At 38.4% G+C, this 25,078-nt stretch overlaps 1 protein-coding gene and 1 long non-coding RNA gene across 2 annotated transcripts in view; one reads left to right on the top strand and one right to left on the bottom strand.

The window, feature by feature from the left end:
- The window catches only part of LOC121024860 (nuclear RNA export factor 2-like), a 26,101-nt gene extending 17,606 nt beyond the window's left edge, over window positions 1-8,495 (top strand). Inside the window, 2 exon segments of the mRNA XM_040467171.1 lie at window positions 8,033-8,093; window positions 8,233-8,495. Of these exon segments, the coding sequence (XP_040323105.1) occupies window positions 8,033-8,093; window positions 8,233-8,277 (106 nt within the window). The 3' untranslated portion in view covers window positions 8,278-8,495.
- Window positions 8,496-19,401: 10,906 nt separating this feature from the next.
- LOC121024866 (uncharacterized) lies at window positions 19,402-23,408 on the bottom strand. The gene is made up of 2 exons (XR_005787835.1): window positions 23,356-23,408; window positions 19,402-19,493 (listed from the first exon to the last, which is right to left on the bottom strand). It is a non-coding gene; the product is annotated as an uncharacterized LOC121024866 (long non-coding RNA).
- Window positions 23,409-25,078: the final 1,670 nt, after the last annotated feature.

Genomic DNA, 25,078 nt, shown 5'->3' with positions numbered 1-25,078 from the left:
CGAGGAGAAAGCAGGCAGAAACCTCTTTGAACTTGGCCACAGCAACTTCTTACTCAACACGTTTCTGGAGGAAAGGAAAACAAAAGCAAAAATGAATTACTGGGACCTCATCAAAATAAACACCTTCTGCACAGTGAAGGAAACAATCAGCAAAACTAAAAGGCAACTGACAGGATGGGAGAAGATATTTGCAAATGACACATCAGATGAAGGGTTAGTATCCAAAATCTATAAAGAACTTATCCAACTCAACACCCAAAAAACAAATAATCCAGTGAAGAAATGGGCAAAAGTCATGAATAGACACTTCTCCAAAGAAGACATCCAGATGGCCAACCAACACATGAAAAAATGCTCAACATCACTCATCATCGGTGAAATACAAACCACAACCACCATGAGATACTACCTTATACCTGTCAGAGTCGCTAACATTAACAACTAGGCAACAACAGATGTTGGCGAGGATGCAGAGAAAGAGAATCTCTTTTGAATTGCTGGTGAGAATGCAAGCTGGTGCAGCCACTCTGGAAAACAGTATGGAGGTTCCTCAAAAAGCTAAAAATAGAACTACCCTATGACCCAGCAATTGCACCACAGGGCATTTATCCACGGGATAGAGGTGTGCTATTTCAAAGGGACACATGCACCCCCATGTTTATAGCAGCACTATCAACAATAGCCAAAGTATGGAAAGAGCCCAAATGTCCATCGATGGATGAATGGATAAAGAAGATGTGGTATATGTATACAATGGAGTATTACTCGGCAATCAAAAAGAATGAAATTTTGCCATTTGCAACTACGTGGATGGAACTGGAGGGTATTATGCTAAGTGAAATTAGTCAGTCAGAGAAAGACAAAACTCATATGCCTTCACCCATATGAGGACCTGAAGAGACAAAACAGATGAACATAAGGGAAGGGAAACAAAAATAATATAAAAACAGGGAGGGGGAGGAACAGGGAAGAGGGCGGCATAGGAGGACGCTGGGCTCACCGCGCGTCCTGCTGATCACTTAGATTCCACCTACACCTGCCTAAATAACCCAGAAAACCGCCAGAGGATTAGCAGAACGGAGTCTCTGGAGCCAAGCGCAGATGAGAGGCCCACGGAAGAGGGTAGGAAGGGCGACGAGGAGGAGCGCGCTCCACAGACTGGCGGGAGGGAGCCGGGGTGGATGGGCGGCCTGCCGGCCAAGCAGAGCCCCAAGTCTGGCTTGCAAAAGCGGAGGGGCCAGACAGAGTGTGTTCCGAAAGCAAGCGGGACTTAGCATCTGGGAGGTCATAAGTTAACAGCTCTGCTCGGAAAGCGGGAAGGCTGGAGGACAAAGGGAGGGAGAGTTGCTGAGCCCCGGGATGACAGAGCTCAGTTTGGCGAGGAACAAAGGCGCTAGACAGCGCCATCTCCCTCGACCATCCCCCAGCCAAAATCCCAAAGGGAACCAGTTCCTGCCAGGGAACTTGCTTGTTCCGTGCAAACACCCAAGGCTGTGCTTCTGCGGAGTCACCCCCCGGCAGCAGGTCTGACTCCCTCCCGCTGCCACAGGGCCCCTCCTAAACTGGATCACCTAAGGAGAAGCGAGCTAAGCCTGCCCCTCCTGCCCCTGTGCACCTTGCCTACCCACCCCAGCTAATACACCGGATCCCCAGCACCACAAGCCTGGCAGTGTGCATGTAGCCCAGACAGGCCATGCCACCCTACACTGAATCCCAACCCTAGGAGAAGGGAAGAGAAGCCACACACCAGTCTGACTGTGGCCCCAGCAGTGGGCTGGGGGCAGACATCAGGGCTGACTTTGGCCCCGCCCACGGACTCCAGTTATACACCACAGCACAGGGAAAGTGCCCTGCGGTTCCGCACCACTCCAGGGACTATCCAAAATGACCAAACAGAAGAATTCCCCTCAAAAGAATCTCCAGGAAATAACAACAGCTAATGAACTGATCAAAAAGGATTTACATAATATAACAGAAAGTGAATTTAGAATAATAGTCATAAAATTAATCACTGGGCTTGAAAACAGTATAGAGGACAGCAGAGAATCTCTTGCTACAGAGATCAAGGGACTAAGGAACAGTCAGGAGGAGCTGAAAAATGCTTTAAACGAGATGCAAAATAAAATGGAAACGTCCACGGCTCGGATTGAAGAGGCAGATGAGAGAATGGGTGAACTAGAAGATAAAATTATGGAAAAAGAGGAAACTGAGAAATAGAGAGATTAAAAAATCCAGGAGTATGAAGGGAAAATTAGAGAACCAAGTGATACACTAAAAAGAAATAATATATGCATAATTGGTATTCCAGAGGAGGAAGAGGAGGGAAAGGTGCTGAAGGGGTACTTGAAGAAATAATAGCTAAAAACTTCCCTGAAGTGGGGAAGGAAAAAGGCATTGAAATCCAAGAGGCACAGAAAACTCCCTTCAGACAGAACTTTAATCGATCTTCTGCATGACATATCATAGTGAAACTGGCAAAATACAAGGATAAAGAGAAAATTCTGAAAACACCAAGGGATAAACGTACCCTCACATATAAAGGGAGACCTATAAGACTCGTGACTGATCTCTCTTTTGAAACTTGGCAATCCAGAAAGGCATGGCAGGAGATCTTCAATGTGTTGAACAGAAAAAATATGTAGCCGAGAATCCTTTATCCAACAAGTGTGTCATTTAGAATAGAAGGAGAAATAAAGGTCTTCCCAAACAAACAAAAACTGAAGGAATTCGTCACCACTAAACCAGCCCTACAAGCGATCCTAAGGGAAATCCTGTGAGAAAAAGTACCAGAGACATCGCTACAAGCATAAAACATACAGACATCACAATGACTCTAAACCCATATCTTTCTATAATAACACTGAATGTAAAAGGATTAAATGCGCCAACCAAAAGACATAGGGTATCAGAATGGAAAAAAAAACAAGACCCATCTATTTGCTGTCTACAAGAGACTCATTTTAGACCTGAGGACACCTTTAGATTGAGAGTGAGGGGATGGAGAACTATGTATCGTGCTACTGGAAGCCAAAAGAAAGCTGGATTAGCCATACTTATATCAGACAGACTAGACTTTAAATTAAAGGCTGTAACAAGAGATGAAGAAGGGCATTACATAATAATCACAGGGTCTATCCATGAGGAAGAGCTAACAGTTATAAATGTCTATGTGCCAAATACAGGAGCCCCCAAATATATAAAACAATTACTCATAAACATAAGCAACCTTATTGATAAGAATGTGGTAATTGCAGGGGACTTTAACACTCCACTTACAGAAATGGATGGATCATCTAGACACACGGTCAATAAAGAAACAAGGGCCTTGAATGATACATTGGATCAGATGGACTTAATACATATATTTAGAACTCTGCATCCCAAAGCAACAGAATAGACTTTCTTCTCGAGTGCACATGGAACATTCTCCAAGAGAGATCACAAACTGGGTCACAAAACAGCCCTTCATAAGTACACAAGAATTGAAATTATACCATGCATACTTTCAGACTACAATGCTATGAAGCTTGAAATCAACCACAGGAAAAAGTCTGGAAAACCTCCAAAAGCATGGAGGTTAAAGAACACCCTACTAAAGAATGAATGGGTCAACCAGGCAATTAGAGAAGAAATTTAAAAATATATGGAAACAAATGAAAATGAAAATACAACAATCCAAATGCTTTGGGATGCAGCGAAGGCAGTCCTGAGAGGAAAATACATCGCAATCCAGGCCTATCTCAAGAAGGAAGAAAGATCCCAAATACAAAATCTAACAGCACACCTAAAGGAAATAGAAGCAGAACAGCAAAGGCAGCCTAAACCCAGCAGAAGAAGAGAAATAATAAAGATCAGAGCAGAAATAAACAATAGAGAATCTAAAAAAAACTGTAGAGCAGATCAACGAAACCAAGAGTTGGTTTTTTGAAAAAATGAACAAAATTGACAAACCTCTAGCCAGGCTTCTCAAAAAGAAAAGGGAGATGACCCAAATAGATAAAATCATGAGTGAGAATGGAATTATTACAACCAATCCCTCAGAGATACAAACAATTATCAGGGAATACTATGAAAAATTACATGCCACCAAATTGGACAACCTGGAAGAAATGGACAAATTCCTGAACGCCCACAATCCTCCAAAACTCAATCAGGAGGAAATAGAAAGCTTGAACAGACCCATAACCAGTGAATAAATTGAATCGGTTATCAAAAATCTCCCAACAAATAAGAGTCCAGGACCAGATGGCTTCCCAGGGGAGTTCTACCAGACATTTAAAACAGAGATAATACCTATCCTTCTCAAGTCATTCCAAAAAATAGAAAGGGAAGGAAAACTTCCAGACTCATTCTATGAAGCCAGTAGTCCTTTGATTCCTAAACCAGACAGAGACCCAGTAAGAAAGAGAACTACAGGCAAATATCCCTGATGAATATGGATGCAAAAATTCTCAATAAGATACTAGATAATTGAATTCAACAGCATATAAAAAGAATGATTCACCATGATCAAGTGGGATTCATTCCTGGGATGCAGGGCTGGTTCAACATTCGCAAATCAATCAACGTGATACACCACATTAATAAAGGAAAAGATAAGAACCATATGATCCTGTCAATCGATGCAGAAAAGGCCTTTGACAAAATTCAGCACCCTTTCTTAATAAAAACCCTTGAGAAAGTAAGGATAGAGGGAACATAAACATCATCAAAGCCATTTATGAAAAGCCCACAGCTAACATCATCCTCAATGGGGAAAAACTGAGAGCTTTTTCCCTGAGATCAGGAACACGACAGGGATGCCCACTCTCACCGCTGTTGTTTAACATAGTGCTGGAAGTTCTAGCATCCGCAGTCAGACAACAAAAGGAAATCAAAGGCATCCAAATTGGCAAAGATGAAGTCAAGCTTTCACTTTTTGCAGATGACATGATATTATACATGGAAAATCCGATAGACTCCACCAAAAGTCTGCTAGAACTGATACATGAATTCAGCAAAGTTGCAAGATACAAAATCAATGTACAGAAATCAGTTGCATTCTTATACACTAAAAATGAAGCAAGAGAAAGACAAATAAAGAAACTGATCCCATTCACAATTGCACCAAGAAGCATAAAATACCTAGGAATAAATCTAACCAAAGATGTAAAAGTTCTGTATGCTGAAAACTATAGAAAGCTTATGAAGGTAATTGAAGAAGATATAAAGAAATGGAAAAACATTCCGTGCTCATGGATTGGAAGAATAAATATTGTCAAAATGTCAATACCAATACTGGACAGCAACATGCAGGTTGAAACTAGACCACTTTCTCGCACCATTCACAAAAATAAACTCAAAATGGATAAAGGACCTGAATGTGAGACAGGAAACCATCCAAACCTTAGAGGAGAAAGCAGGAAAAGACCTCTCTGACCTCAGCTGTAGCAAACTCTTACTCGACACATCCCCAAAGGCAAGGGAATTAAAAGCAAAAATGAATTACTGGGATCTTATGAAGATAAAAAGCTTCTGCACAGCAAAGGAAACAACCAACAAAACTAAAAGGCAACCAACGGAATGGGAAAAGATATTTACAAATGACATATCGGACAAAGGGCTAGTATCCAAAATCTATAAAGAGCTCAGCAAACTCCACACCCGAAAAACAAATAACCCAGTGAAGAAATGGGCAGAAAACATGAATAGACACTTCTCTAAAGAAGACATCCGGATGGCCAACAGGCATATGAAAAGATGCTCAACGTCCCTCCTTATCAGGGAAACACAAATCAAAACCACACTCAGATATCACCTCACGCCAGTCAGAGTGGCCAAAATGAACAAATCAGGAGACTATAGATGCTGGAGAGGATGTGGAGAAACGCGAACCCTCTTACACTGTTGGTGGGAATGCAAATTGGTGCAGCCGCTCTGGAAAGCAGTGTGGAGGTTCCTCAGAAAATTAAAAATAGACCTACCCTAGGACCCAGCAATAGCACTGCTAGGAATTAACCCAAGGGATACAGGAGTGCTGATGCATAGGGGCACTTGTACCCCAATGATTATAGCAGCACTCTTAACAATAGCCAAATTATGGAAAGAGCTAAATGTCCCTCAACTGATGAGTGGATAAAGAAATTGTGTTATATATACACAATGGAGTACTACAAGGCAATGAGAAAGAACGAAATATGGCCCTTTGTAGCAACGTGGATGGAACTGGAGAGTGTGATGCTAAGTGAAATAAGCCATACAGAGAAAGACAGACACCATATGTTTTCACTCTTATGTGGATCCTGAGAAACTTAACAGAAACCCATGGGGGAGGGAAAGGAAAAAAAAGAGGCTAGAGTGCAAAAGCATAAGAGACCCTTAAAAACTGAGAACTGGGGGGTTGATGGGGGGTGGGAGGGTGGGAAGGGTGGGTGATGGGTATTGAGGAGGGCACCTTTTGGGATGAGCACTGGGTGTTGTATGGAAACCAATTCGACAATAAATTTTATATATTGAAAAAAAAAAGAAAAATGGAGGGGGACAAACCAGAAGAGACTCATAAATATGGAGAACAAACTGTGGGTTACGGGAGGGGTTGTGTGAGGGCGGATGGGCTAAATGGGTAAGGGGCCCTAAGGAATCTACTCCTGAAGTCATTTTTGCACTATATGCTAACTGATTTGGATGTAAATTTTTAAAAATAAAAAAATTAAATTAAAAAAAAAAACAGTGAGTTACTACTTCACAGCCACTAGAATGGCTTTAATCAATAATCGAGTGATAACAAGTGTCAGTGAGGATGTGCAGCAATCGGAGTTCTCATGTATTTGTTTGTGAGAATGAAAAATGGAGCAGTGGTTGGGGAAAACATTTTGACAGTTCCCCAAAATGTTAAATATGGAGTTACCGTATGACCCATCAATTCCACTCCTAAGGATCTACCAGGAGAAGTGAAAACATATGTTCACTCTAAAACTTGTATGGGAATGTTCATAGCAGCATTGTTCATTATAGCCAAAAGGCAGAAACAACCCAAATGTCCTTTAGTTGGTGAATGGATAAATAATTCTGGTATGTCCATATGGTAGAATATTATTCAGTCATAAAAATGAATACAGTTCTGATATATGCCATGACATGGATGAACCTTGAAAACATTATGCTAAGTGAAAGAAGCAAGCATCAAATGGTCACATAGTGTGTGATTCCATCTATATGAAATGTCCAGCATAGGCAAATCTACAGGGACCAAAAGCAGATTAGTGGTTTCCAAGGCCTGGGGAAAGGGGAGGAATAGCGAGTCATGTCTAATGTCTAGGGAGTTTCTTTTTGAGGTGATAAAATTATTTGGGAATTAGATAGTGGTGATGGTTGAGCAATCTTGTGGATATACTAAGAAAACACCGAAATGCACGCTTTAAAATGTTATGTGCACCGGGGCGCCTGGGTGGCTCAGTCAGTTGAGAGCCCAACTTCGGCTCAGTTCATGATCTCAAGGTTCGTGGGTTGGAGTCCCACATGGGGCTCTGTGCTGACAGCTCAGAGCCTGGAGCCTACTTCCGATTCTGTGTCTCCTTCTCTCTCTGTCCCTCCCCTGCTCGTGCTCTGTCTCTCTCTCAAAAATTAATAAACATGAAAACAATTTTAAAAATGGTATGTACATAAAAATAATAATAACAAAATGGTATGTGCATTATAGTTCGATAAAAATGATTGGAAACTTGTACTTTTAAAATTTCCATCTATCCTCTTGAATGTTTTTCTTTATCAGTGTATATTAAGCTCCTGTGTTCTTGAATGTTTTTCTTTATCAAAATATCTTAAGTTCCTGTGTTCTTTTGGAGAACTCCAATTTTCTGTTTTGAAGTCTAATGGGCATGACATTTTGTGTCAGATGTGATAGACATTTTCCCTAGGTCTTTCTTCATCATTACACATAGTGCTCATACTGGTGGTACATGAATACCAGCAAAAAGGTGGCATATATTTAGCATCACATGGTCAGCGTCTCTGTACTGTGGTACTAATGGAAGTCATCGTCCTCCCACTCCAGGTGCCTTCAGGACAACGAGTGGAACTACACCAGAGCTGGTCAGGTCTTCACTATGCTCAAGGTGAGGTCTGGGATCCATTAAGTGGGTTACAGATGGGTGCTTCTGGGACTTCAGGAAGGCCAAGAAGGTGGAGACTGGGTGGTCTGGGAATGAAACTCTGTGATCTGGTTCTTCTGACATCCCAACTCCTTCCCTCCAGAACGAGGGCAAGGTCCCAGAGGAGGCCTTCAAACAAATCGCCTAGAAGAAGCCTTGGATGTCCACATCATCTTGGTTGTCTTTTATCCAGCCTGAGGCCATGCCCATGACTGGGGATGGAGGCCAGGCTGACCAAGAAGCCAAAGTTACCTTTGGCTAGTAGGCCAGGTAACATAACCACCTGAAGTATTAGTTGTTCTGTGTATTTCCCCCACTCATGATTGCTGTTTATCTTCATAATAAAGAATGATGCTGCACGTTGTATGATGTGTGTCCTGGATCGCTCTTCCCCTGCCCTGACCATGAGGCAATGGGTCCTGGACTGAGAGGCCCTGCCGTCTCCTCCACATTATTCACACTGGCAGTCCCCTGACAGTACACCAGGCTTGACTTCATAGGTATTGTGTCAATAAATTCTGATGAAAAGGGACACACACTGCTTTCAGGGATTGGCCTTTGGAAACAGTGTGGCTCAGTCAGATGCTCTACCTGGAGGCATGCAGAAGCAGCCATGTGACCTGGAACAACAGGGGCTTTGCAAGGGTTGCCTACTGGCTAGTGAGGGCTGTGGAAGGAAGGAAGATGAGGACTCATCTATTTTACTTCTTATTCCTGATCATTTGAATGCATTCAAAGGCACACCATCAACAGTTTTATGACTTGCACACAGATGAATGGGAAATGGGCCTTTTCAAACCTCTCACCATGCTTGCATTTGTCTTCTCAGCCATCCACTCTACTTCCTCCTCCCCCTTTATGACGGTGCACTGTGGAAGGAATCTCATTTTAGCACCTGAGAGTGAGGGAGAGTCAGCCTGCCTGCCCAGTGCATTTCTCAGACCGCTGACAAGGGTGCTCTGTGTCCACGAGCTTGGGGTGGGGTGGGGTTCAGGCATTTAGTTTCACTTCCAGGTAAACAACAATAGCACCCAGTTTCACGTTATGGCCAGTCCTGTGAGACCTTTCCCAATGACTGGCAATTAGAAGTACAGAATCGCAGGCAAGAGTTGAAAGGGACACTTGTGCAATTTATTTTCCACACTTCTGTAACGTTTGGAACTTTAGACCACCAGCAGGCACATTTGAAATTTTTGAAATTAAAATAATGATGGTACATGAATAACAGTATAATAGTATAATAACAGTACCAGATTTCAAGTTGCCATCCTATAAGTGATGACACAGGTGAGGTACCACCAGTTTACAAATTATGCCTCTATTATAAGGTCTCACATAAGTTATTTCCTACCACTTGCTACTTTTCAGTTCTTCATGTACATTTACACGAGGAATCCATATAGTGGTGTGTGAATTTCTTGGAAATATGAACTAAGGGAATAACTGCTATTACATAAGGAGTGATTCCATGTTATTCCATGTAACGCCTCAATGATCAAGGGCAAGAAGTGCAAAGACAGTGACCACAGTGCACACCTCCCTGCCACATCATGAGGAAGAGAGGCACTCTCACGTGTTAGTGAGAAGTTGCAGTATCTGGCTCAAATTAGGCTCTCCAAGCTGTCTGAGTTCCCTCATGGGCAGGAACCATGGAACCCATCCCATGGCCCCTCTACTTCCTCTCTCTACATCATCAGGCTTCCACATTCTTGGTCTCCTTCTCTAACCATCTCTGATGTCCCAGTCTTCCAGTCACTCATTCTTCTGCCAATTCCCTCAATTCCCTTGGTCCCATGATCCTGGGCAAATTCTATTCCTGCTGTTTGCCTCCTCATATACATGTCTGTGTGCAAACTGTCCTTCAGGGCAAGTTTTTGGACATGTAAACACTGAGGCGAAAGGTATGAGTTGTAAGATTGTTTTTGAAATGGGGAGGGCAACAGTTACTCTCATACGTTGTTTCTGAGCTTGTAAATTGGCCTAGCCATTCTACAGAATCATTTGGAACAATTTACTCATAAATGCACACACACATAAGCATATGTACACACGGTTTTATATAAAGGGAATCATAATGCTGACACACTTTGTATGCATTTCAGATTAGCTGTCAAATTTATTGACATGGATTTGTTTATAATACTTCTTATCCTTTCAGGTTTTGTGGAATTTGTAGTGATGCCTTTTATTTAATTGAGGTGAAATTCACAAACATAAAATTAATCATTTTAAAGTGAACAATCCATTGGTGTTTAGTACATTTAAAACGCTGTGCAAAAAAAACCACCTCTATCTGGCTCCAAAGTATCTTCATTACCCCAAAATGAAACCTCATACAGTTTAGGCAGTTATTCCCATTTCTTCCTCTTCCTCAGCCCCAGGCAAACAATCTGCTTTCTATCTCTATGTATTTTCTCTTCCGGATATTTCACATAAATGGAATCATACTATATGTGAGTTTTTGTGTACCGCTTCATTCACTTAGCATAATGTTTTCAGAGTGCATTCACATTGAAGCCTATTTCAGTACTTCATTCCTCTTTCTGGGTGAATAATATTCCAGTGTGTGTATATACCACCATTTGTTTATCCACTCATCTCTTGATGAACATATGGGTTGTTTCAACCTTCTGAATATTGTGAATAAAGCTGGCATGAGCATTCATGTACAGGCATTTTTTGAGCACCTGTTTTCAATTCTTTTGTGTATATACCTAGGAGTCGAGTAGCTGGGTCATATGGCACTTCTGTGTTTAATTTTGTTAGGAACCATCAAACCATTCTCCACAGCAGTGGAAACATTTTACATTCCCACCAGCAGTGTACAAGAGTTCCAATTTCTCCACATCTTCACCAACACTTTTTAAAAAAGTACAGCCATTGTAGTGGGTGTGAAGTGGCATGTCATTGTGATTTTGATTTTCCTATACCTTTTGACTAATAAATATATTTTCCTCTGAGCACTGCTTTTGCTTGCTGTGTCCCACAAGTTTTGGTATGCTATGTTTTTGTTTTCAATAGTCTAAATATTTTTTAAATCGTCCTCATGATTCATTCTTTGACCAATAGGTTGTTTAACTGTGTGTTGTTCATTTTCCACATATTTGTGTGTTTTTCAGTTTACTTCTGTTATGGATTTCTAGTTTCACTCCATTGTGGTCAAGAGAAGATACTTGGTATGATTTCAATCTTTTAAAATTTATTGAGAGGGGCGCCTGGGTGGCTCAGTCGGTTAAGTGTCCGACTTTAGCTCAGGTCACGATCTCGCGGTCTGTGAGTTCGAGCCCCGCGTCAGGCTCTGGGCTGATGGCTCCGAGCCTGGAGCCTGCTTCCGGTTCTGTGTCTCCCTCTCTCTCTGCCCCTCCCCCGTTCATGCTCTGTCTCTCTCTGTTTCAAAAATAAATAAACGTTAAAAAAATTTTTTTTAAAAATAAATAAAAAAATAAAATAAAATTTATTGAGAACTACTTTTGTGACCCAACATGGTTTTCCTGGAGAATGTTCCATATACCCTTGAGAATAATGTGTATTGCAGTGTTATTGAGTGAAATGTTCTATATATGTCTGTTAGTTCCAGTCAATTTATAGTGTTAGTCAAATCCTCTATTTCCCTATTGGTCTTCTGTCTAGATGTGTTATCCATTACTGAAAGTGAGATATTGAATTCATGAACTATTTTGTAGAACTGTCTGTTTGTCCCTTCAATTCAATCAATGTGTGCTCCACATATGTCAGGTCTCTTGTTTGGTGCATATGTTTATAAGTATTATATCTTCTTGATTAATTGATGCTTTTTATCAATATCTAATGATTTTTTTCTGCCTCTTGCAACATTTTTTTTTTTTTTACCTACAGTCCATTTTATCTGATTTAGGTATGGCCACCTCAGCTCTCCTTTACTTACTGTTGCATGGAGCAACTTTTTCCATTTCAACTTCTCTCTTTTTGTATCTAAAGGCAGTCTCTTGTAGATAGCATATAGCACCGTTTTTTTCTTTTTAAGTTCTTCTTGTTTTTTAAATTTTGTAAAGTCTATTTATTTATTGGGGCACCTGGGTGGCTCAGTCAATTAAGCGTCTGACTCTTGATTTCGCCTCAGGTCATGATCTCACAGGTTCGTGAGATTGAGCCCCATGTCAGGCTCCATGCTGTGCAGAACCTGCTTGGGATTCTCTCTCCCTCACCTCTGTCCCTCCCCCGCACTCTCTGTCTCTCAAAACAAATCAGGAGATCTGAGTGGTAAATTTTCATTATTTTTATATCACCTAACTTTTTAATAACTGAGGTAAAATCCCTATTATATGGTTGTTTTATCACTTATTATTTCTTTAGTTTTTTCAGTTTATATTGATCAATGATGTATTGTTCCAATCTTGCAAAAATACGTAATATCTTTATGTGTGAATCTACATTAGAATTGGCCACCAAATCCTACATAAAATCATCTCACCATATATTTAAGATGTGAATTAAAGTTTTCATACAGCATGCAGTATCAGAACTTTCATCAACTTGCTTTTTAAATTATATACCAAACTCTAAATGTATTCTATAACAAAATAAATTCAATGAGCTATTATGCTATGTGTTATGATCATTTTAATTTATATTCTTTTTTAACCAAAAATTACATGCACCATATCCAAATCTTCTTGTAATATATTTATTCCAGCAACTGTTATGCCATTTTCTCTTTTGCCACACAATATGGAACCACATATGGCAATGATGCAATTTTCTCACAACAGTCATTTAGCAATTAGGAAAAAAACTCAACATATTCATGTCTTTTTCATTTAGTTGATAGTGTACACAAGACTTGCTGACAAGCTTAGCCTTGTGTGTTTTCAATTGTCTTTTAAATTCTGAAGGTTTTAAACATTAATTGTTAATTATTCACACAATACCATAATTCATATTAAAGCCTTTATTTCCTTTCAGTTTTGAAAAAGTATGTTTAAAATAATTTTCAACATAAGAATGTATTTTTTAGGAATAATATCCAAAGTTGAGGTTTACTGTATGTATGGGAAAATCCCCTTTGTTTTTCTTATTTGCTTGTCCAGATCAAGAATTTAACCATGAATATGCCACTTCATTTTTTCTTCATAATTCAAAATAATACATTTTAAGGACATTTGTATTTGTTAAATTAAAATGTCTCAAACATAAAAAAACATCCCACTTGATAATTCCTCTAAAAACCCAAATTTCAAAACAGATATTATGACAAATGTGAAAAAACCTCCCCCACACCTTACTTCACCAATAACTGAATTATGTTATTATAAAATTAGACTGTATGATTTAAATTATCTCATTAGAGTAATGGTTAAATTGAAAACTAAAATGAGATATCAGTGAGCACCCTATGGAATGGCCAGTCCCTCCACAATACAGGCATTCATAATACCATTCCTTTGATTCTTTCACTGGACTTGATGGCTTCAGTATTTATTGTAATGTACATAGTTGTTGCTACCTGTGTACTGATTTCAATTTTCCCTTTTCTATTGTTTTATAACAAAAGTGTTAGTCATCACCCAATAATGTTGGTTTAATGGCCCACTAATGGGTCTCAACCTGTACTTTTGGAAAAATCTCTTCTATAAAATGTACTACAAGATGACAGTGTATGGAAAGCTGGCACATCAGTTATGTTTAAGGTGGGGAATATAGATTTCCTGAACTCTGGCAAGGTAGATAAGTGGAGGTTGGCTAAAGAGGCTTCTACTGTACTTTTATTTGGAAAGATTCTTTCCCCTCTTCCTTATGGCTAGTATCATTTTGGGATGATATCAAGCGCTAAATAATGAAGCCATTTTGAGTCTAGGATGCAGCTGATGAACTTAAAAAAGACACAAGGTCTTGGCATCTCAGTATTAAGACTGAACACTGAATTCTCAATTCCTGGCAGCTGTTTTCCTAACTACTAGGGGGAAAAGCCTGAGCTTCACTTCTTAAAAAAAAACACAACTATTATTGATGCATAATATACATACAATAATGTGTACATATCTTAAGTGTAAATCCCAGTGGATTACCGCATATGTATAAATACATGCAACCACTGACCAGGTTAAAAATATGGGATATTTCCAGTATTTCAACAGTGTTCCTCATGCCTTAAACTGATTGATACCACCCAAAACTTGACCTCTATCATGATAAATTATTTTTTATGCTTTTTTGAACTTCATATACATGAATCTTACTGTATATGCTCTCTTGCATATGGCCCTTTTCAGTATTATGCCTGTGGCAAATATCTATCTATATTGCTATGTAATACTCCATTTCATTAATACATTAAGATATTTTGTTTATTAAGCTCTTAATAGACTTGAGTTGCTTCCATTTTCTTGCAAACCAGAAGGGAGTGGCATGATAAATTCAAAGTGCTGAATGGGAAAAAATATGCAGCCAATTACCTTATCTAGCAAGGCTATTATTCAGAATAGAAGAAGAGATAGTTTCCCAAATAGAAACTAAAGGAGTTTGTGGCCACTAAACTAGCCCTGTAAGAAATATTAAATGGAACACTTTGAATACAAAGGAGAGATATGGCTTTTATGATGTTAAGGTATGTTCCTTATATCCCTACTTTCTTGAGGGTTTTTATCAGGGAAGATGCCATATTTTGTCTAATGCCTTTTAGGCATCTATTGAAAGGATCATATGGTTCTTATCATTTATTTTATTAATATGGTGTATCAAATTGATTGATTTTCAAATATTGAACCAGTCTTGCAGCCCATGAATAAATCCCACTTGATCATGGTGAATAATTCTTTTAATTGACAATTGAATTTGATTTGCTAGTATCTTGTTGGGAATTTTTGCTTCCATGTTCATCACGACTATTGGCCTGTAATTCTCCTTTTTAGTGGGGTCTTTGTCTGGGTTTGGAATCAAGGCAATGCCGGCTTTGTAGAATGAGTTTGGAAGCTTGCCTTCCATTTCTATTTTTTTGGCACAGTTGGAGGAAAATAGGTATTAACTCTTCTTCAAATGTCTGGTAGAATTCCCCTGGGAAGCCATCTGGCCCATGACTCTTGTTTGTTCAAAGATTTTTGATGACTGATTCAATTTCTTCGCTGGTTATGGGACTGTTCAAATTTTCTATTTCTTCCCATTTGAGTTTTAGTAGTGTGTGAATACCTAGGAATTTGTCCATTTCTTCCAGATTGTCCAGTTGCTGGCATATAATTTTTCCTAGTATTCTCTTATCATTGTATTTCTGTGGTGTTGGTTGTGATCTCTCCTCCTTCATTCATGATTTTATCTATTTGGGTCCTCTCTCTCTCTCTCTCTTTCTTTTTTTTTTTTTTTTTTTTAGGGGTTTAGCGTAGGGGTTTTTTAAATTTTTTTTATGTTTTAAAAAAATAAGTTTTATTTTAATGGATATGTTCTACTGGTTTTTGTGGGTTTTTTTTTTTTATTCTGTATCATTAATTTATGCTCTAATTTTTATTATGTTCATTCTTCTGCTGGCCTTCGGCTTTATTTGCTGCTCCTTTTCTACCTCTTTTAGGTGGAAAGTTAGATTTTGTATTTGGTATCTTTCCTGCTTCTCAAGATAGGACTGAATTACAATGTGTTTTTCTCTTAGGACTGCTTTTGCTGCATCCCAAAGGGTTTGGACTATTGTATTTTCATTTTCGTTTGCTTCCATGTGATTTTTAGTTTCTTCTTTAATTTCCTTGTTAACCCATTCATTTTTAGTAGGATTTTTTTAACCTCCATGTGTTTGAGGGCTTTCCAAATTTTTTCTTGTGGACTATTTCAAATTTAATAACGTTGTGATCTGAATATATGCATGGTATGATCTCAATCTTTTTGTACCATTAAGGGTTGATTTGTGACCCATTATTTGATTTATTCTGGAAAATGCTCCATGTGCACTCTAAAAGAATGCATTTGGCTCTCCATCCCTTCATTTTCAATATGAAAGTGTCTTTAGGTCTAAAATCAGTCTCTTATAGGCAACATATAGATGAACTTTGCTCTTTTATCCATTCTGATAACCTGTGTATTTTGATTGGGGCATGTGATCCATTTATATTCAGACTGATTGCTGAAAGATATGAATTTAGTGTCATTGTTTTATCTGTAGATTTCATGTTTCTGGTGATGTTCTCTGGCCCTTTGTAGTCTTTGCTGGTTTGGTCTTTTTTTTTTTTTCTCCACTCAGAAAGTCCCCTTAGAATTTCTTGCAGGGCTGGTTTACTGGTCACAAACTCCTTTAGTTTTTGTTTTTCTGGGAAGTCTTTATCTCTCTTTCTATTCTGAATGACAGTCTTGCTAGATAAAGGATTCTTGGTCGCATATTTTTGCTATTCAACATATTGAATATTTCTTGCCACTCATTTCTGGCCTGCCAAGTTCCAGTAGACAGGTCTGCTACTAACCTTGTGTGTCTACCCTTGTAGATTAATGACCTTTTGTCCCTTGCTGCTTTCAGAATTCTCTCTTTATATTTGCATTTTACAAGTTTCACTATGATATGTCTTGGTGTTGACCTGATTTTGATGATTTTAAAGTGAGTTGTTTGTACCCCTTGGACTTGGATGCCTGTGTCTTTCTCCAGATTAGGGGAGTTCTCAGCTATAATTTGTTCAAATAAACCTCCTGCCTCTTTTTCTTGTTCTTCTTCTTCTGGGGCTCTTATGATACAGATATTATTTCATTTCATAGTAGAATCACTTAGTTCTCAATATCCCCTCATGCTCTAGTAATTTCCTTAGCCACATTTTTTTTCAGCTTCATTGTTTTCCATAATTTTATCTTCCCTTTCGCTTATTCTCCCCTCTGCTTTTTCAATCCTCACTGTCACTGTATCTAGTTTAATTTACATCTCAGTTATGGCATTTTTAAATTCAACCTGACCGGTTCATAGGTCTTTGATCTCTTCAGCAAGGGTTTCTCTGGTGTCTTCTATGCTTTTTTCAAGCCTAGCTAGTAGTTTTATGACTGTTGTTCTAAATTCGTATTCAGATATATTGATTATATCTGTTTTGAGCAATTCTATGGCTGTGATTTTTTCTTGACCTATCTTTTGGGGAGAATTCCTCCATCTTGTCATTTTGGCTAAGTTTCTGTATCTTGAGCGTTTTAAAAAGCTTTTTATGTATTCTGCACCTGAGAGTACTACTATATTAAAAAGAGGTAATACACTGTCCAGAGCTTGGTATTCCAGGAAACATTTCTGGTGTATGTTGCATGCACTCTGCTGTTGTGTTTTAGCTTCTCTTTCCCACAGGTCAGTCCTCTTCAGAGCTCCTCCTTGCTTGCAATGGTGGAGTCTTTGGACCTTTAACTAGATGTACTTTGATTTATTTGTTGAAGTAACCCTGGGGAAAAAAGGGGGATTGTAGCCTAATCACATAAAAAGAGAAAAAGGAAAGGGGACAAAAGAAAACCAAAGAGTCAAGAAACTATAAGGCTGATTCCAAGGAAAGACAAAAGAAAAAAACTGAAAAAAAAGCAGAAGGAAAAAGAAAAGAATAGAAAAACCTGATGAAAACAAGATAAAAAGAAATGACCAAAAACAAATTAGAAACTATGAGCCTGATTCCAAAAAAAAAAAAAAAAAAGGAAAAAAAAAAAAAAAAAAAAAAGAGTTATCTGTTGGTATCTGGGTGATGGTGGCTGTGCTGGTCTGAAGGAGAGGCCAGCTACATTGGCTCAGTCCATCTTGCCCCAGTAAATAAGCAATTGCCAGGCACAGAGGGGCAGTGGTTGGCCTATGTGGGCCCGCTTCCACCGGGGGCATCTGTGTTGCTCTCTGAAGTCCCACCATGTTGGTATTGAGGGAAAATGGTGTCACCCCAATCTCTCATCCCTAGACTGGTTATCTCAACCCCTGACATTCAGGCATCCCTCACAGAATACTGAGGGCAGTCAGTTTGCCCTGTGCCACAAGTATCCTCTACCTTCTCCTTGACCCACAGCTGGGATTCAAAACCTGAAGTCTTAAAGGACTGCACACAACACGACACTACTGCCCTCCTCCAGTGTAGAGCCTCTCTACCCTGCTGATGAAAAGCCTTTGCTGGTACCTGCAGGGTCTTTTGTCCTTGGGGAGGCAATAAACCCTCTTGCAAAAGTACTCCATGAAGGGCACTGTTCCTTCCCAGTGCTCCCTGGAGATTGCTACACCATGCTCTGCACTCTGGGGCCAGCTCCCTCCTCCACAGGAGGGTACGCCATGTCTCTGCTCTGGAAAAAGTCACACACTTCCAAAACCTCCAAGTTTGGGCTCCAGAAGCTGTTTGCAAACAACCGGAACCCTCAGTACTTCTGTTCCCCAGCCCATGGTCCAGAAATGTGTTTCTTTTGTGCTAACTCGATGCCATACTATCTCAATCCTTCTCCCTTTCTCTCATTTTTATCTCTCCACAAAATGGGTTCCATTCCTTCAGTGGCCCCATAGTTTTCTCTTCCCCAACTCACATCCACGCATCTCACACCTGCCAAGCTGTCTCTCTCCAACCATGGAGATCTGTCTGCCACTCTGCAGATCAATTTCCTGAGTGTTCTAAGAAATCTGACCCCAATACAATTGTGTGAGTGATGTAGGAAGCCCGGTCACCTACTTCTCCACCATCATAAATTCCTTCGCTAAACATGAATATTTCTGTAAAAAAAGCAGTCAAGGAACTAAAAGTATATATATAAATATAATAACATATACCTCAAACATGGGAGAAGGGAGAAAAGAATAGGTTAAAACCTAAATAGTCATCAACTTAAAGTAGACTGCTACATGCAGAAGAGGTTATACACAAACTTAATGGTGACCATATATCAAAGTCCACTAATAAATATGCAAAGAATAAAGAGGAAGAAATCCAAATACATCACTAAGGAAACCAGTGAAGGAAAAGAAGGACAATAAAGCATCAGAGAAAATCTTCAGGAAAAGTCACAAAACAAGTAATAAAATGGCAATAAATACATATCTATCAATAATTACTTTGAATATAAATGGACTAAATGCTCCAATCAAAAGACATAGGGAGACAGAATGGACAAAAACACAAGACCCATCTCTATGCTTCCTACAAAAGACTCATTTTAAACATAAAGACACCTAAAGATTGAAAGTGAGGGGATGGAGAAACATCTATCCTGCAGATGGATGTCCAAAGAAAGCTGGAGTGGAAATACTTATATGGGAAATATAGACTGGTAAAAAAAGGCTCTAACAAGAGACAAAGAAGAACGCTATATAATAATAAAGGGAACAATCCATCAGGAAGATACAACATTTTTTTTTTATTTAAATTCAAGTTAGTTAACATACAGTGTAGTCTTGGCTTCAGGAGTAGAACCCAGTTACTAATCACTTACATATGACTCCTAGGGCTTATCCTGAAAAGTGCCTTCCTTAACAGGATAGGTGTTCTTCAAAAAAATGTAAAAAAAAAAAAAAAAGCAAATAGAACAATTGTAAATATTTTTTCACCCAACATGAAGCACCTAGATACATAAAACTGTTAATAAGAAAAAGAAAGAAACTATAATAATACAATAATAGTAACACCCTGCTTATATCAATGGAAAGATCATCTAAACAGAAAATCAACAAGGAAATAATGGGTTTGAATAACACATTCGAACAGATGGATTTAACAGATATATTCAGAACATTCCATCCTAAAACAACAGAATACACATTCTTTTGAAGTGCATATGGAGCATTCTCCAGAAGAGATCACATATTAACCCATAAAAAAAAAAACTCAACAAATTCAAGAAGATCAAAATCATACCATACATATTTTCTGACCACAACACTATGAAACTAGAAGTCAACTGCAAAAAAAAATCTGGAAAGACCACAAGTACCTGGAGGTTAAATAACATGATACTAAACAATGAACAGCCAACAAGGAAATAAAAGAAGAAATAAAAAAATTATGTAGAAACAAATGAAAATGAAAACACCATGCTCCAAAACCTCAAGGATGAAGCAAAAGCAGTTCTAAGAGGGAAGCATATCACAATACAGGCCGACCTCCAGAAGCATGAAAAATCTCAAATAAACAACCTAATCTTACACTTAAAGGAGCTAGAAAAAGAACAGCAAACAAACCTAAAACCAGGAGAAGGAAGAAAATAATAGACTAGAGCAGAAATAACTGATATATAAACTACAAAAAAAGCAATAAAACAGATTAATGAAATCAGAAGATGGTTCTTTGAAAAACATCAATAAAATTGATAAACTTGTAGCCATACTTATCAAGAAAAAAAGAGAAAGGACTCATGTAAATAAAATCACAAATGAGAGAGGCAAAATTATAACCAAAGCCACAGAAATACAAACAATTGTAAGAGAATACTATGAAAAGCTGTATGCCAACAAATTGGACAAACTACAAGGAATGGATAAATTCCTAGAGGCCTATAAAGTACCAAAACTGAAACAGGAAGAAATAGAAAATTTGAACAGACTGATAACCAGCAAAAGATTAAATCAGTAATCAAAAATTTTCCAACAAATAAAATGCAGGACCAGATGGCATCACAAAGGAATTCTACCAAACATTTAAAGAAGAGTTAGTACCTATTCTTCTCAAACTATTCCAAAAAAGAGAAAATGATGAAAAACTTCCAAGTTCATTCTATGAGGCCAGCATTACACTCATATGAACACAAGGTAAAGACACCCACTAAAAAAGAGAACTAAAGGCCAATATTCCTGATGAACATAGATGCAAAACTTCTAAACAAAATACTAGCAAACCAAATTCAACAATGCATTTAAAAAAATCATTCACTATGATGAAGTGGGATTTATTTCTATATTGCAAGAGTAGCTCAATATTCACAAATCAATCAATGTGATACATAACATCAATAATAGAAAGGATAAGAACCACATTATCATTGCCACAGACACAGAAAAGGCATTTGGCAAAGCATAACATCCATTCTTTATAAGAACCCTCAAAAAAGTAGGTTTAGAGGGAACATACCTCAACATAATAAAGGCCATATATGAAAAACTCACAGGTAACATCATCCTCAAGGGGAAAAAAACTGAGGGGTTTTCCCCTAGGTTCAAGAACAAGACAAGGATGCTCACTCTCACCACTTTTATTGAATATAGTGTTGGAAGTCGTAGCAACAACAATCAGTCAACAAAGAGAAATAAAAGGCATCCCAACCAGTAAGGAAGAAGGAAAACTTTCACTATTTGCAGATGACATGATACTGTATATAAAAAACCTGAAAGACTGCTAAAAAAAAAAAAAACGCTACAACCAATAAAAGAATTCAGTAAAGTTGCAGGATACAAAACCAATGTACAGAAAGCTGTTTCACTTCTATCACCGTTTCTATCAGCAGAAAGAGTAATTAAAACAATCCAATTTCCAATTTCACTAAAACCAATAAGATTCCTAGGAATAAAGCAAATTAAAGAGGTGAAAGACCTTTAATCTAAAAACTATAAAACACTTATGAAAGTAATTGAAGATGCAAAGAAGTGGAAAGACTTCCATACTTACGGATTGGAGGAACAAATATTTTTTAAATGTTTATACTACCCATTTACATTACATTTAATGTAATCCCTATCAAAATACCAACATCATTTTTCACAAGAGCAAACAATCCTAAAATTTGTAGGGAAACACAAAAGGCCTCAAGTAGTCAAAGCAAGTTTGAAAAAAAGAAGTAGAGCTGGAGGCATCACAATTCCAGACTTAGGGTTATATTACACAGTTGTAGTGATCAAAGCAGTATGGTACTGGCAAAAATAGATGCATATATTAATGAGACAGACTATAAAAGCCAGAAATAAACCCAAAACTATATGGTCAATTAATCATCAACAAAGCAGGAAAGAATATCCAATGGGGAAAAGACAGTCTCTTCAATAAATGGTGTTTAGAAAATGACAGCAACATGCAAAAGAATGAAACTGGACCACTGTCTTACACCACACACAAAAATAAGCTCAGAATGGATTAAAGACTTATGTGTCAGACATGAAGTCATAAAAATCCTAGAAGAGAGCACAGGTAATAACTTGTTTAACATTGGCCATAGCTGCATTGTTCTAGAGATGTATCCTGAGGCAAGGAAAACAAAAACAAAAACTCTTGGGACTACATCAAAATAAAAAGCTTATGCACAGTGAAGGAAACAATCAACAAAACTGAAAGGCAATCTATGGAATGGGAGAAAATATTTGCTAATGACATATCAAATAATGGGTTAGTGTCCAATATATAAAGAACTTATGAAACTCAACACCCAAAATAGCAAATAATCCAAATTGAAAATGGGAAGAAGACATAAAAAGACATTTTCCCAAAGGAGACATACTGATGGCCAATAGACACAAGAAAAATTGTTCAAGATCACTTATTATCAGTGAAATGCAAATGAAAACTACAATAAGCTATCACCTCACACCTGTCAGAATGGCTAAAATCAACAGAGACATCAGGTGTTGGTGAAGATGTGGAGAAAAAGGAACACTCATGCACTGTTGAGGGAAAACAAAATGGAGCAGCCACTGTGGAAAATAGTATAGAGGTTCCTCAAAAAGTTAAAAATAGAACTATCTTATGATCCAGCAATTGCACTACTGGGTATTTACTCAAAGATTACAAGAACACTTATTCAGAGATGCAGCATTATTTACAATAGGCAAGGTATAGAAACAGCCCAGTGTTCACTGACAGATTAATGCATAAAGAAGTGGTGTGTGTGTGTATGTATGTACAAGGACATGGATGGAGCTGCAGAATATAATGCTAAGCAAAATATATCAGTCAGAAAAAGTCAAATCCCATATGATTTCACTCATATGTGGAATTTAACAAACAAATCAAACAGGCAAATGGAAAAATAAGAGAGAGAAAAACCAAGGAACAGACTCTTAACTATACTGAAAAAACTGATGGTTACCAGAGGGGAGGGAGTGGGTAGATAGGTAAAATAGGTGATGGAAATTAAGGAATGCACTTGTCATTATAAGCACAGGGTGATGTATAGAAGTGTTGAATCACTATATTGGACACCTGAAACTAATATAACACTGTATGTAAACCAACTAGAATTTAAATAAAAACTTAAAATTTAAAAAAGTTAAAAAAAAGTGCATAAATAGGTATTAGTATGTCTTATCTACAGCAACAAAAATGCTCTACTTTTTTTTTATTTATATATGAAATTTATTGTCAAATTGGTTTCCATACAACACCCAGTGCTCATCCCAAAAGGTGCCCTCCTCAATACCCATCACCCACCCTCTCCTCCCTCCCACCCCCCCATCAACCCTCAGTTTGCTCTCAGTTCTCAACAGTCTCTTATGCTTTGGCTCTCTCCCACTCTAACCTCTTTTTTTTTTTTTTCCTTCCCCTCCCCCATGGGTTCCTGTCAAGTTTCTCAGGATCCACATAAGAGTGAAACCATATGGTATCTGTCTTTCTCTGTATGGCTTATTTCACTTAGCATCACACTCTCCAGTTCCATCCACGTTGCTACAAAAGGCCATATTTCATTTTTTCTCATTGCCACGTAGTATTCCATGCTCTACTTTTGAAAACAAAAAACAACTTACCTGTCAGGATGAGCAGATGCTATATATCTAATTTTATACAAATATGCCACACTTTTTAAAAGCCGTTTTGATTTTATTATTTAGTAATTATAGCTGCCATATTTTGTGTCCCTATTATATGCCAAACACTGTAATAACTTCATCATATAAGTTAACTCATTTAACCCTCAGAAAAATCTTGAGAGGGTATTATTTGAATTTATAGATGTGTGAGTCATGAGACTCAGGGGTTAGTCTGTGGAAATAGGCAATCCCCATATCAGTGGCTTATTCCTCACTCTTACTAAATGTGCATGGCAAATGCACATCCACCACAAGCTGGTGGATGTTGGGAGTCTGAGCGATTCTTTTTTGTTTGTTTCTTTTTTTTTTTAATTTTTTTTCAACGTTTATTTATTTTTGGGACAGAGAGAGACAGAGCATGAACGGGGGAGGGGCAGAGAGAGAGGGAGACACAGAATCGGAAACAGGCTCCAGGCTCTGAGCCATCAGCCCAGAGCCTGACACGGGGCTCGAACTCATGGACCGTGAGATCCTGACCTGGCTGAAGTCGGACGCTTAACCGACTGCGCCACCTAGGCGCCCCAAGTCTGAGCGATTCTTATTGGAATGCCTTGGACATTCAAACTGATAGAGCAGAAACCATCTAGAAAATTGTCAATCGCTTTGCCTAAGGGGAAGAGGGCACTGGAGTGGAGGGAGTTTCTCAAACCAACAACCATATGTTCTCGCCCACAAATACATGTCTCTCTGAGCCTATTAACCAGAACTAGTCACATGTACTAGTGCCTCTTAAAAAGGGGGTTGAGGAAAAGCGCATCCACCAAGTTCCTGGAACAGGGCAGAAATGTGAACACTTGGCAAACGACACCACCAACTAATGCACGATGGAACTGAAACTCAGATAGATGGAGTACTTGCATAAAATCACACAGGTAGTAGAGGCTAAAGTCTGGGATTGTGATGCCTCCTGCTTTGGTCTTCTTCAAAATTACTTTGGCTATTCGGGGCCTTTTGTGGTTCCATATGAATTTTAGGATTGCTTGTTCTAGTTTCGAGAAGAATGCTGGTGCAATTTTGATTGGGATTGCATTGAATGTGTAGATAGCTTTGGGTGGTATTGACATTTTGACAATATTTATTCTTCCAATCCATGAGCAGGGAATGTCTTTCCATTTCTTTAAATCTTCTTCAATTACCTTCATAAGCTTTCTATAGTTTTCAGCATACAGATCCTTTACATCTTTGGTTAGATTTATTCCTAGGTATTTTATGCTTCTTGGTGCAATTGTGAATGGGATCAGTTTCTTTATTTGTCTTTCTGTTGCTTCATTGTTAGTGTATAAGAATGCAACTGATTTCT

This window comes from Herpailurus yagouaroundi, unplaced genomic scaffold, assembly GCF_014898765.1.
Source record: "Herpailurus yagouaroundi ecotype Mexico unplaced genomic scaffold, PumYag 67235, whole genome shotgun sequence".
NCBI lineage: Eukaryota > Metazoa > Chordata > Mammalia > Carnivora > Felidae > Herpailurus > Herpailurus yagouaroundi.
This window is presented reverse-complemented; position numbering and strand designations above follow the sequence as displayed.